At 51.0% G+C, this 13,457-nt stretch overlaps 1 protein-coding gene across 1 annotated transcript in view; it reads left to right on the plus strand.

Annotated features, from left to right (window-relative positions):
- fbrsl1 (fibrosin-like 1) overlaps window positions 1-8,319 on the plus strand; it is a 219,449-nt gene extending 211,130 nt beyond the window's left edge. The window contains 9 exon segments of the mRNA XM_084694984.1: window positions 345-416; window positions 613-642; window positions 769-840; window positions 1,356-1,488; window positions 2,519-2,602; window positions 4,337-4,420; window positions 5,318-5,579; window positions 5,749-6,386; window positions 6,389-8,319. Coding sequence (XP_084551110.1) covers window positions 345-416; window positions 613-642; window positions 769-840; window positions 1,356-1,488; window positions 2,519-2,602; window positions 4,337-4,420; window positions 5,318-5,579; window positions 5,749-6,386; window positions 6,389-7,077 — 2,064 coding nt within the window. The 3' untranslated portion in view covers window positions 7,078-8,319.
- Window positions 8,320-13,457: the final 5,138 nt, after the last annotated feature.

Genomic DNA, 13,457 nt, shown 5'->3' on the forward strand with positions numbered 1-13,457 from the left:
TTCTGCTGGAGGGTGTCCTAAACCAGAGCAGAGCCTGGGAGCATTGCGGTATTAGTCCATCGGGTTTAAGTTTGTTCTGCTTTGCTTAGACTAGAAGTTAAATCCTCGACACAAAGCCCCTTTGCGCTCACAGTCCTCGTTTCTAACCGCTTTCTCTCTCTCTCTCTCTCTCTCTCTCTCTCTCTCTCTCTCTCTCTCTCTCTCTCTCTCTCTCTCTCTCTCTCTCTCTCTCTCTCTCTGTCTCTCTCTGTCTCTCTCTCTCTCTCTCTGTTGTTGTCATTCTACCTCTCCCTCGGTCTGTCGCTCTCTCTCCCTCCCTCCATCTCCTTTTCCCCTGGTTGCAGGCTTCCAATCCCATAGACGTAGCAGCAAGGCCCGGGACAGTACCTCACACACTCCTGCAGAAGGACCCGCGGGTATGTCCCCAACTGTCCTGTAACACACACACACCCACCCACACCCCCAGGACACACACACACCTCCAGGACCCACACACGCACACCTGCAGCACAGTGTTCACACTGTCGGCGAGACACACCTGTCTGAAAAACACTTGTCTAAAATGTTTGGATGCAGCTGGACACTCATTACTGTCCATCGTGTCTTCCTCAGGTTTCAGATCCTTTCAGGTCGTCAGTGAGGGTAAGTTATCATTTTGAAACACGACCGTCTTAAAGCTCATTCAGCCCCATCCCTCTGTCCCCCCCCCCCCCATAGCAACAACGAGGCGTGTTAACCCCCTGAAACTCGTTCTGCTCCTCCTCTCAGAAACCGGGCAAGTGGTGTGCGGTGCACGTCCAGATTGCGTGGCAGATCTACAACCACCAGCAGAAGATGAAGGTGAGGCCCCGCGCGTGCGACCCTCCATCTTGGGTGGGGGGGCCAGGGGGGGGGGCCAGGGGGGGGGAGTAATTTCTCATGGGCACTGCCACCCTGCCCTGCTGGGTTGAAAGTCTCTAATCAGCTTACACATGTTTAGTGACAACACAGCCAGGCTGGATTAGGGCTGTGACGGCCCTGTCAACGCGCTGGACGCTCCGCGGTGGCCCTCAACATCGGCCGCCACACAAGAACGGCAGCATATTGCATTTTTAACGCTTTTCTTTTTTTCCCCTGTCTCCCTCCCTCCCTTCCTTCCTCCCTCCCCCACTCCTCCCTCCCTTCCTTCCTCCCTCCCCCACTCCTCCCTCCCTTCCTTCCTCCCTCCCCCACTCCTCCCTCCCTTCCTTCCTCCCTCCCCCACTCCTCCCTCCCTTCCTCCCTCCCTCCCCCACTCCTCCCTCCCTTCCTCCCTCCCTCCCTCCCTTCCTTCCTCCCTCCCTTCCTTTCTCCCTCCCCCACTCCTCCCTCCCCAGCAAATGCAGCTGGATCCCCACAAGCTGGACATGAACGGCAAGCTGGACCTGTTCAGCCGGCCCCCAGCTCCAGGGGTGTTCCCCGGCTTCCCCTACCCCCACGACCTGGCCAGACCCATGTTCTCCTCCACGGGTGAGTGCCTCCGTCACCCCCATTTCCTCCCTCCCCATCCCAGTCAGGGGATACGGTGACCCCCGGGGGCCAGAGCTTTTTACATGGCCTCGTGTCACCTTGTAGGTCCTGAACCAAACACAACGGCGCGCTTTTGTGGTTCTAATCACCTACCTTGTGTACAGAGGTCCTAATTGAGGCAGTGTGGCTGTGAGTATGGACCGAGATGCCCACAGCGGTGCACTGCTTATGAATATGGGTGGTTCAGTTGCGGGCTAATTGACTGGTGGCCCTGCAGGAACGGGTGCCATCGCCTCGTTCGCCCTTTCAATTGTAATTATCCGGCATTGTATCTCACGCACACTTGTAATTGGTGCTTTCGTTAACGATGTGAGCAGTAATGGGTGAAAGGTAGGAGAGACTCACAGCGTTTTGGGAAAGGGGTCAGCGTCTGCATGGATCGTAACAACAGGCTCATTTAGCCCCGCTCACACGCCAACACTCTGGCTTTTCGCACAAAGAGAGAAGGTTTGGTGCTAATTGCCGGAAGACGTCTTTCAGCAAACTGTTGTTAACCCCTTCGACGCGCCGGAAATTATTGTGTTATTCGTCTGGTTAGCGGTGTTTTAGCACAAATTAGGCCCCATCTTCAGGGTGGAGTGCCTTGGGTTTACGCCCCGGGGTCACGAGGTCAAAGGTCACCATGGAGCAGAGTCTGTTATGACTTTATAATGTGTGTGGTTCAGTCGACGCAATATTTCTTTCACTACTCTGAGGATGTGAGTCAGAATAGCCAGGAATGTATGCTGGCTCGCATACTGCCAAATGTGAACATCCTGTTTTTTGTCGTTTTTTTACTGCGTTTGACATTCTATGTGAACTATTGGGTGTGTTTTTGCTTAGAATACTGTAGGGAGTTCTATCTCTCTGTAGGCCGTGAGAGGAGTGTTAATTAGTGAACCAGGTGTGGGAAGCTTTGAGACAAAAGCGTCTGGTGAATGAATCAGATGAAAGTGTGATGTGACGGTGTTCCTCCTCTGTCCTCCTATAGGCTCTGGACATCCAGCCGCCTCCCCCTACGGCCCCTCCCCTCACCACAGCAGCTTCCTGCCTCCGAGCCACTTGGCAGGTAAGTGTAAGTAGCCTCCCTTTTTACATCTCCTCTCTTTCTCTCTGCCCCTCTCTCTCTCTTTCTCTTTTTCTTACTTTCTTTCATATTTTCTTTCTTTCTCTCTGTCTCTCTCTCTCTCTTTCTCTCTCTCTCTCTTTCTCTCTCTCTCTCTCTCTCTCTCTCTCTCTCTCTCTCTCTCTCTCTCTCTCTCTCTCTCTCTCTCTCTCTCTCTCTCTCTCTCTCTCTCTCTCTCTCTCTCTCTCTCTCTCTCTCTCTCTCTCTCTCTCTCTCTTTCTCTCTCTCTCTGTCTCTCTCTCTCTCTCTCTCTCTCTCTCTCTCTCTCTCTCTCTCTCTCTCTCTCTCTCTCTCTCTCTCTCTCTCTCTGTCTCTCTCTCTCTCTCTCTCTTTCTCTCTCCCTTTTCACACTCATATCTGGAAAAACACCGCTTGGTGCGTTTTGCACTCGAGATGTATGCCGTTTAAGTGAACACGGAGGAGGTTTGACACGGCCGCCTACTGTGGGATTACTTGGCAAATGTAATCCTTGTGTTGCAACATGTTTTTGCCTCAGAGTCGTCCTCGAGGGTTATGAACAGAAAGTCTTTGTGAAAGACTCCCTTCCTGCCCCCTGCAGTGGCTTATAAGAGCTCCCCTTGAATAACCCAGAGTCTGGTCAGAAGAGAAGTATAGTGAGCAGGCTGGGCCCTCAGAACAAGTTGGTTTATTCTCCCAGGCTACTTTCCCAACCCCTTCCCACCCACCCTCCCCCCCTTCCCTTTGTTCAGTCAAAGGTTTTTTACTACACAGCTCTTGTGTTTGAGTTTCTATATTGGCTCTGTGAAAGACAGATGGCTGTGACAAATATGGCGTGTTACCTTGTGGCCCGTTCCTATTGGCTTTCCCAAAGTCTTACCTTCTCAGGCGGGAAAATTGCTGGGCTTTTTTTTTTGTGTTTTCCGTCAGAGACGCTGTCTGGGTAGAGTGTGGCAGGGTGATTTCACGGTATAAGCTCTCAACTCGATCCAATTTGAGTTTCTAAACACCGGGTGCACAGGGAAAAGATTTCGGGTGGAAATCCTGTCCAGAGATTTTCCAGTTGTTGTTTTTCAGACATATTCACATGCCCGGGTCCGAGTATTGACCTGGTCATCAAGTAGACATTTCCAAACGCCAAAACGTTGTGTAAACATCACACATTTCCAAAATGGAAGGGTAACACAATAGGAAACCCACGCAGTCCTTTGCTACCATGTGTTTCTGGATTACTATCTGAAGGTAGGTATGAAGGATTTTGTTTGCTTCATCATTTCAAACATCAGGTTGCTAAAACCATGTCCGGCTGAGATGGGCCACTCTCTGCAGCCTCCCTAGAGCCCAGGCGCCAAACAATCCCCGTCCTAGCTGCAGTAGCCTGTTCAAAGACTATTCTGGCACTTTCCACCCCTCCTGTGTCCCTATCCAGCTCGTCTTTAGTCCACATCCAGCTCATGACCCATCATACCCAGACTCCCATCATGCCTTGCGGGGTCAGACACTAGGGGTGGAGCCCTGGAGAGAGGGAGCTAAGCCAGTCCTACAGGCCCAGCCGTCCCAGTAGCGTAGCTGCGCTAGGATTATCACAACCAGGACGGCAGCAAAAAAAGAAAAAAAAAGAGAGAGAGAAAACACACAGCTCGCTTGTAAGAGAAAAGCAGAGTGGAACACCAGGGGCTTCCTCCAGCCAGCCCCGTTCGCTAATCCCTGTTTGGCATTTTGCAGATCCATTCAGTCGCTCCAGTACCTTTGGCGGCCTCGGCAACCTTTCAACCAGTGCCTTCGGAGGATTAGGCAACCCCTCGCTCGGTAAGCGCCGGCCCCCCCTCCACCCCTCCACCCCCCTCCTCCTCCTCCCCTCCTACCCCGTGGGCTGACACAGAGCAGCTCAGGTTCAGACCACAGTGAGGGCCCACGAGGAAAGAAAATCAAGGCACTTAGCTCTGCATCCAAAGCCAAATACCCCCCCCCCCCAGCCTTCGTACCCAGAGCAGGGAGAGGACCAGCAAGGCAGGCAGCACAGACCCCCCCCCCCCCTCTCCCCCTCCCCCCCCCCCCTCCCAGCCCCCACTGGCCTGGCTTTATCTGACAACACCCCCGCCAACAAGAGCTTGCAGTTTGGTTGCCATTCATCTATTAATTATTCTACAAGCCCCCCATCCCCCTTTTCACACCACTGTGAAGGGCTCTCTCTCTCTCTCTCTCTCTCTGTCTCTCTGATTCTCTCTCTATCTCCTGCTCCCTTTCTTCCTTCTATGCTCCCCCGCCAAATGGGGTTGCCCTGTAGCGAAATGGATGTCAGCGAAGGAGACAGGCTATTGGAATTCTGAGGTCTCCCTTGCTTTTCACAACCCTCACCCCCAGAGGGCAATTGAGTCCCCCCCCCCCGCCCCCCCACTTCACCCAGCGAAAGGGCCCTGAGAATCAAGATGGAGAGAATGTTGAAGGAGCCAAGACCTCTCTGTCCAGCAGTAATACGTACAGAAGTGTGTGTGTGTGGGGGGGGATATTAACCAGTCTTTACAAAGCAAAGCTTCTGTGAGGGCTCCCAACCCCAGCACAGCAACAACAACAACAACAACAGCAGCAAAAAACAACAAAAGCTGCTTTTGTGCTCATTCACTGTTTCCCTGCAGTCGTACGTGTCCGTGTGGGGGTGCTTTGGCTTTGCTCACCCTCTCCTCGTCTTGTCTCCTCTTCCTCCAGGCTCCAACAGCGTGTTTGGCCATAAAGACGGCCCGGGCGGGTTGCCAGGTTTCGGCGCCTCCCACCATGACGCCTGGAACCGGCTCCACCGCACCCCGCCCTCCTTCCCCACCCCGCCCCAGTGGCCCAAGTCTGCCGACGCCGAGCGCAGCGGCTCGGCCAACAGCCACCACGAGCGGGAGCGGGAGCGGGAGCGAGAGAGGGACCGGGAACGGGAGAAGAGGGACTCCTCCGTCGGGAAGGAGGAGAAGGATAGAGACAGGTCCGGCGGGATTTTATTCACCCTTCACGGACGCCGTTAAAACAAACAGTTTGTTGATGGTGTCAATGGATGTATCCATCCACCCCAAACTGCAGCTAGGTGGTTAAATATCCTTGCAGAAGGCCTCAAACTTATCGTCTTCTTCTGGTCATTTTCTCTTCCCCCGCAGAGACTCCCTGGAGCGTAGCCGCCACTCCAACCGCTCATCGCCGGCGTCGGCGCCCGTCAGCTACCAGATCAGCAGCCTGATCCGCTCCAACAGCCAGAACTCCAGCGACTCGGGCCGCCACCGCAGCGGCAGCGTGGACCGCGTGCGCGAGGCGGAGAAGGAGCTCCTGGAGCGCCACCGCGAGGCGGCCATGTTGGCGGGGGTCGGGGACGTCAAGGTGAAGGAGAGCCGCTCCCCGGGGAAGGAGGCGCCGGAGAGGCGCCCGGGCGACGACGGCGGCGTCAAGCCCGTGCGCCGCTCGCCCTCGCCCTACACCAAGGCGGCGCTGGGCGAGGCGGGGATGAAGATGGCGGGCGGCGGGCCCCCGGCGGCGCCCAAAGACGGCGAGCGGAAGGAGATGCCGGCGACGGAGCTCATGCTCAAGGTGAAGAACGACATGAAGATCAAGGAGGAGAGGAAGGAGGAGCAGGAGGTGATGGTGGTCGGCTCCGAGCCCGCCCCCCACCCCCCTCCCGCCCCACAGGCCCCGCCCATCCCGTCCATGCACCCGGGCCACCCCCACCACCACCACCCGCCCCTCTCCCAGCAGATCCCGCCCCCGTCTCCGCGCTGCAGCGACCTCCCCCCCACCACGGCACCATCCACGGTATGCCCATGGCCCACTCCCTGCCTCTCTCCATGAGCGCCATGCACCAGATGGGCAGCCTCAACGTGCTGGACCGGGCCCGCATGGCGCCCTTCATGGGGGTGAGCCCCCTGGCGGCGGGCCGCGAGCGGCTGCCCCACCAGGCCTTCCCCTGGGACCCCCTGCGGGAGGCGTACCGGAGCCTGGACCTGCAGCGCCGCATGGACTTCCAGCTGCGGGCCGAGCAGGGCCACCGCTTCCCGGGCATGTACGAGCAGGAGCGGGCCTACCGGGAGAGGGAGGCCCACGACTACTCGCACCACGAGCACCTGCTGGAGGTGCGGCGGGAGCACGAGCGCATGAGGCAGCAGGCGGAGGAGCGGGAGCGGCTCCACCTGAGGGAGGAGCTGGACCGGGCTCGCCTCCACCAGCTCCACCAGTCCCCCATGGAGGGCCACCTCCCCCACATGCCCCCCTTCATGTCCCACCTCGGGGGGATGCCCTACCCCAGACTCAGCCCCTCCACGGGACACAACGGCCTGCTGAACAGGACGCCCCCCACGGCCGCGCTCAGCGCCCCGCCTCCGCTGGTGCCGGCCGGAGGCGTCCGGCCCACGTCCCCCAGAAGGACTACCCCTCTCACCACCCAGGACCCCCGGGATTACTCCCCCTCCCGCAACCCCAAAGAGGTGGAGGCACGGTAGCTTCACAGACAAAAGGATCGGCGGGGCGCTTAGAAAAGTACCCTCCCCCTCCTCCCGCCTCCCCCCCCCCCCCCCTCCCCCCATTTCAAACCTCTTAAAGAACAAGATGCACTGCTTTTTCACACAGAGAGAAAAGCGAAGTCGAGGGAAAACAGTATGATTGTACAAAGCAAAGATTTGTTCGGCTGACGAAGCACATGCCATGAGTTCATTTTATATATGGACCGGAAGAGGAGAATGTCGGAGACATAAATCAAGTACGTGTATGTCTGTTTCCGACTTAAAATTTGATAATAATATTAATATATTAATCCAATAACTTCTTCCGGCTTTACGCGGAAAGAGAAAGTCCTCAAATGAGTTTGTACATTTCCTATCCTCGTTCCATGTATAGACATCATTTTTATGAATTTGTAATTTGTGCATTAAGTCTCTATTTCTTTTCCCCCTGATATTTATCTTGGTTTGTTTGTGAGGCATCTAGGATGTTGTGCGATAATGGCTGGATCTGTCAGCTGTAACTGAACCTCATGGTACCTGGGGGATCCTCATTAACAACAATGTACCACGTTACATTACAGATTCGCTTTGTTTATGTGCTTTGCCTTCGAGATATGCAGACAAATATTATATGACGAGGTCTTTGTTCGGTCTCTGTAAAAAAGATTCTTGTAAATATCTTGTTGATATTCCTTGCTGCAAAATTACCATGTACATTTATTAGGCTTTTTAAATGTTTCTAGAAAAAAAAAATACAAACGACATCAAACAGAAACCACTTCCCTGTTGGAAACCATGGTAACAGACAAGCCTACCCAATGGGAGCGGGGGAATGGTAAAGGGGCCTGAACAGAACATCTGCAATCTATGCAAAGAGGCTCCTAGAAACCTTATGAAGAGGCCACCTGGAGAGAACGTTGGATATGTTGATTCAGTAAACAGAACAGGGTCCACCCCCCCCCCCCCCCCCTCAGACTATGGAATGGCATAATTACAAAAACCAGAAGACATTCAGGTCCTAAATTGTACTGGAAGGCGTACAGACCGGGTGAGACTAACAGCAAGAGAAAGACACTTTTGATTGGACGGCAAAAGGACTTTCTCTGTCGACCTTGTGGTGTTGTGCAGTTGTTTTTCTTAGACTCTTGTATACAAAACAAGTAGAGTTTTAGGCGTGCAAAAAAAATGAAAACGAACATTCATGGTTTAAAATGTACGGAATAAAGTTTGGACCTAAATATCTGTGGTCTCCTTTTTCATTTAATACAGCAGGTAAATCCACAATCGATGAATGTAACTCTGGAAGAAACCATCGTGTAGATTCACCACCTCTGCGCATCTCAGTTTGTGCACAATAACAACTGCTCGTTTCATATTACAATAGAGCTAAGAGATGAAGGGAACTCAGCCTGGCTACCCAGTGGCTAAGGGTGGTTAGGCTGATTCGACAGTAACTCATCATAGAAGCTTACATCAGCTATGCAGCTCTCCAGGGATCAATGAGATAGGGGCAAGGCAATTGAGGGTGGGACTAATAGGACATTGATTTTGTAAGAAAGAAGGTTCAGAGTGTTTGTGTTGCAGGTAACTGGTATTGACTGGCGGGCCAGCAGCGTATTGACCCGCGGTCCGGTCTCATTAAGCTGGAGCAATGCCTTGGAGGCAGCCTATCGGATGTTACAGGAAAAGGCTCTCTCTCTCTCCGCCTCTTCTCTCTCTTCCTCCTCACTCATCTGTTTGGCTAATGAGGCCGGAAGGCCCTCTGCAGCTGTCCTGGGAGGGGCGTGCAGGGACGCCCCGTCCCGCTATCGACGAGGCCTTTCTCTCCCAGCGTCTTCCCGGGGAAACGCCGATTCATCCTAATCATGCCTGCGGCTCGCCATCGCGCCGCGACTCACAGTGATGCTGTCCCCGGGCATCAGAGCGTAATGACAGACGGGATCGAGCCGTGCCGAGGTCATTAGGGGGTGTTATTGAAAATCAATAGCGCTCCTCTGTCTCACCCACTCACCAGCAGGTCTCCTTTAAAAAAAAAAAAATAGAAAGAAATAAAGAAAAAAAAAAAGGTCTCTTGGAAAATCCCGTCTGTCACAGTGTATCGGTAAGACTTAAATCACTATCACTTTCGATTTGGGAGCCTGGTAATTGAGCCACACATTCCCGTGATGGGTAGCATCTACAAGCTTCGCTTTATCAGCCTGGGCTTTTTCTTCTAATAACCTAGTCAACTCGCAGGCACTTAACCTCCCATTCCAGTGGGGTTGTTTTTGATTATCAGGCAAGCTGTTATTCACCAGCTTCAGTCCGACGACGCTGTTACGTTTTCTCTAGTTCCATCCGGCCTAGTTCTGTCCTTTTTGTGGCGAAGCTCACAGAGGCTAGCAGGAGATGAAAAGCCCCATCGCTTTCACTCTTTGTCTGGCAAGGTCAATTTATTTCAGCACACAGTCTATCATCAGAGGGTAATCCATTGACACGTTTCGTGGCGTATCTAACTTGGGGTACATTATCACTATGCCTGCTGCTGTCAGGCCTCCCAAAGGTGGTTTTCAAAGGAGACAGGATTTTGTAAAAAAAAAAAAAGAAATGGCCTTGATATAATTTTACATAGTGTCTGCAATGTTAAAAATACAGTACTGTGCAAAAGTCTATTACAAAAAAAAGCTTTGATAATGAAATAAAAAGACAACAAATAAAATATTTATATATTTATATATGCTGCCACACAATTACAGAACACAAAATAATGTATATGTAAGATAATATTAATGGAAAAAATCTTTAGACTAAGCCTACGACTCCTGCACAGTAATAGTTCTATTCTCAGTTGTATTTAACTTTTTTTTTATTTGGAATAGTATAATATTTTGTGTGAAACAATAAATCTAGCACATTTTTGTTTCACCCAAAGCCTCTTAGTATGCTGTGTGATACATACAATTATACATTTTACTGCATAATTCCAATTAATGGGATAGTACGGTATACGACATAGGACATTGTTTTATGTTCAGATCACTAATCCTTGGCATTTATCTCCCGGAAACCTCAACGCTCAAGGTTGGGATTGAATTTCCATGCACTCAAATGCCTCCAAAAAGCTCTTGGCACCGAGTTCACATCTGAGGCACAAAAACACAGGAGCATGCCCGGGGGGGGGGGGTTCTCCAGCACAATGACAACTAATAGGGCTGTGCCAACCTAATAAGATGGGCAATGAATGAATGGCTCAGTCCAAGCTCCTTTACTCTCCCTCTCTCTTTCCCCTGCTGATAAAACATGTATGAAAGCGTTTCTGAGCTGCCGCGAAGAAGCGGCCCCCTCCAGCCTTCTCCCCGTGAGAGCTAATGCATTAGTTCCCATTTTGAGGGCTGTTTGGAAATGGAGATGGGTAATGAGACTGGAGGCCCCGTGATCGCTTCTGAATGACTCTGGGGGTCCGCTGGGCCTGGTGATTTGGGAGGGTGGGCTTTTGCTTGGAGCTCCAAGCCTCCTCTCTGTGGGGAACACTGAACCCCCCTGTGCACGACTTACACTCGGCTGCTCATCTAGGAGGGAAGGGGGGCATAACCAACATGAAGAACGAGGGAGAGAGAAGTTTCTGGGGCTTGCACTGTATCCGTAAGAGTCACAAGGGTGTTGTTTACATCACCTTAAAAGGCTAGGCGGCATCGCCCGACCTTCCCACCTCTAAAATATCTTTTTATAGCCTTCGACATCAACAGACATCCAGCTGACAGGACCCAGGATAGCCAGCAGTTTAGGGCTGGCCTTAAACTCAGACAGACGTGTGAATTCCAGGCCCCAGTGACAAAGTGCTGTCTAATGTCTTTTCACCTCTGGTTCAATGGCAAATATGTCTGCTATCTCACAGCACCACGAGGCTGTGCAAATTCTGTCTGGGCAGAGGAGAGAATATAAATCAGCCCATTTCACAGAAGAGCATCAGAGAGGGGGGAGTGTGTGAAGATTTGGAAGGGAAGGGTGGGATTCAACAAGCCAAAGTAATTTTTCCACTTTTATTCATTTTTTTTTTTAAAGGATTTTTTCCATGGTTTAGTGGAACCTCACAATCTCCCCACACTGGCAGTATTATGTACACAAGCCGTAAAAGCGAATAACATTTATGCAGCTGGGTGCGTCTGGCAGAGGTGGTCGTCTCTTTCAAGGCCACAGTCTGGCATGATGCCGCCACCATCACAGTCCCCTGTTCTTTGTGTCGGCAGCAGGCGCGAACAGTCCAGGGAAAAGGAGGGGGCGGTGGCAAAGACAAGGCTCTCCAAACACTTTATGGCTAAAATGGGGCTCTAAGACAACATTTCAAGGCAAATCGTCTCATACATAGCTTGTCCAATTTGGCACACCGAGCGCACATGATTAGCCGTTGAGACGTTAATCAAAAGTGGCTCAGTGTTTGAAGGCGCGGTGAGCGGCTCCGCCAGCTGGTGACAAGATGGCTTGTGTGCGTGGGCCAAGAGTGAAGTTTATTTGAATGTGGATCTTGTCGTGACCGTATTTCTCTGGAGCGCGGTTAGTTGAGCGTTGTCTGGCTCATTGCTGGGATCGCCTCAGAGCCGCTTGGCATCGACTGACGGAAGTTTTTCCAAGCAGCGGAATGAGAATTCTGATTTACTCCATTGCCTTCGGTGATGTGTGATATTCATAAGCATTTATACCGTTTGATGCCATGGCCTCTATTTTTTTTTTTTTTTGGCTTTCACCTATGAGGATTTCCTTTCAAATCTGAAATGAATAGATCAATAGTGATTTTATTTTCAGTGTCTGACTTTAAAACGCGTGCTTAATGTATATGTTACATTATTTTCCTTCATTCTGAGGCTGGAACATTGAATAGCCTACACTTAAATCCCTGGAATGATTTTAAGCACACGACTATAATGTTTAATCTTTTTTTGCCTGAGCTGACAAATGTGGTATTTCCTTTGTTCGTGAGTGCCATGTGCCCTTCAGTGCCAAAACAGCAAACACCAGTGCAAACATGCAGTATCAGTTCTATAACTCTGTAAAAGAAACATTGATATGGTAAGCATTCTGTTGGGTTGGATTCTGGAAGTTGGAACGGTACCATCCATCTCAGTTTTAATGACGGAGCGCCCGGATCGGCGCGTGCCAGCATTTTGACGTGGTGTCAAGGTTCATGGAGAGAGCGCTGATTACATTGTGTCCCCTCCTGCTCATAATGTTAAAATTCCACTAGCTTTCAGCTCGCTCAATTACAGCGTAGGACCTGAATAATGTCCACAATCCACAGTCGCATTTTCCAAGTCTACAAACCAATTTGGGAAAGGCACATTTTCCATTATGCTTTGTTGTTGTTTTTTTTTTTTACATTTTGAAAACATCCTGTAAACGTAAGTGTAAATGTATTGAACATGACAGGAAATATTAATATGGAATCAGAATTAAAATAACGTAGATTTTTTCTTCACATTTCAATGTTTATTCTCACTTAAGTTAACATCCGCCGTTGGGTTTAGCTGTCTGCGTCATGACCTACAGCACATTTTCTGTTATTGTGTGTGCTGGACAGTCTTAACAGTTAAAAGCAGTCACAGTCTAGCCGACTTTGTATGTGCTGTACAATCTGAGCTGTATTTAACCCAGCAACAGAAATATTGTAAACAAGGACAGATCCTTCAGAAGAAAAATTCCACATTCCGCCCCTGGTCCTTAGAAACGGGCCCCGCAAGGCTTCAGTGGAGGTCTGTCTGGCAACAACAACACTTTGAAAAGCTGCTATCTGGTATCTGCGCAGGAGTGCACGATAACAATCCCTACGTTATCTCGCACTGTTCGTTAATGTCACAGCTTAAGGGCTTGCTCTTCCACTTGCAACGAGGCTTGCAGGTCGAATTGTTCGTAGTTTAGTCAACACCGGCATTTGTGGTCTTGGAACGCATCCAAAATACGTGTCGTGTCCTGCCGGCGTTCTTGTGTGGCTTGTGTTTTGTTCTCCTGTGTGAAAATGACAGCATCACACTGTGGCTGCTAGGCATGATAACAAAATGCGAGGCATGTTGAGCAGTAGCTGAAACAATTCCCCTTTTCACGCCTTGATTCGCCTATTTCAATTTCTTGTTGATATGTATTATTTTGGGGGATGCTGAAATTGTGAAGGACACGTTTTGTGGAGCACACGAGTGTAGAGCACCAATTAAAGATAAATTAGTCATTCATTTGTACACACGGTGTATATCAAGCAAGGAATACACTCCGAATGGGCCGGCCAAATTCGTGATTATCGTACTGTGACACAAAAGCTTCCAGGCAAGGCTCCATTGACTTGAGCCATCTGGCTATCTCACACAACCCTTGGCTACACAGTGCCTCACTCAGCGATCAACTGTGGTGTTGAAGGC

The sequence above is a fragment of the Hypomesus nipponensis genome, chromosome 28 (genome assembly GCF_054491055.1).
Source record: "Hypomesus nipponensis isolate SF chromosome 28, ASM5449105v1, whole genome shotgun sequence".
In the NCBI taxonomy this organism is placed as follows: Eukaryota; Metazoa; Chordata; class Actinopteri; order Osmeriformes; family Osmeridae; genus Hypomesus; species Hypomesus nipponensis.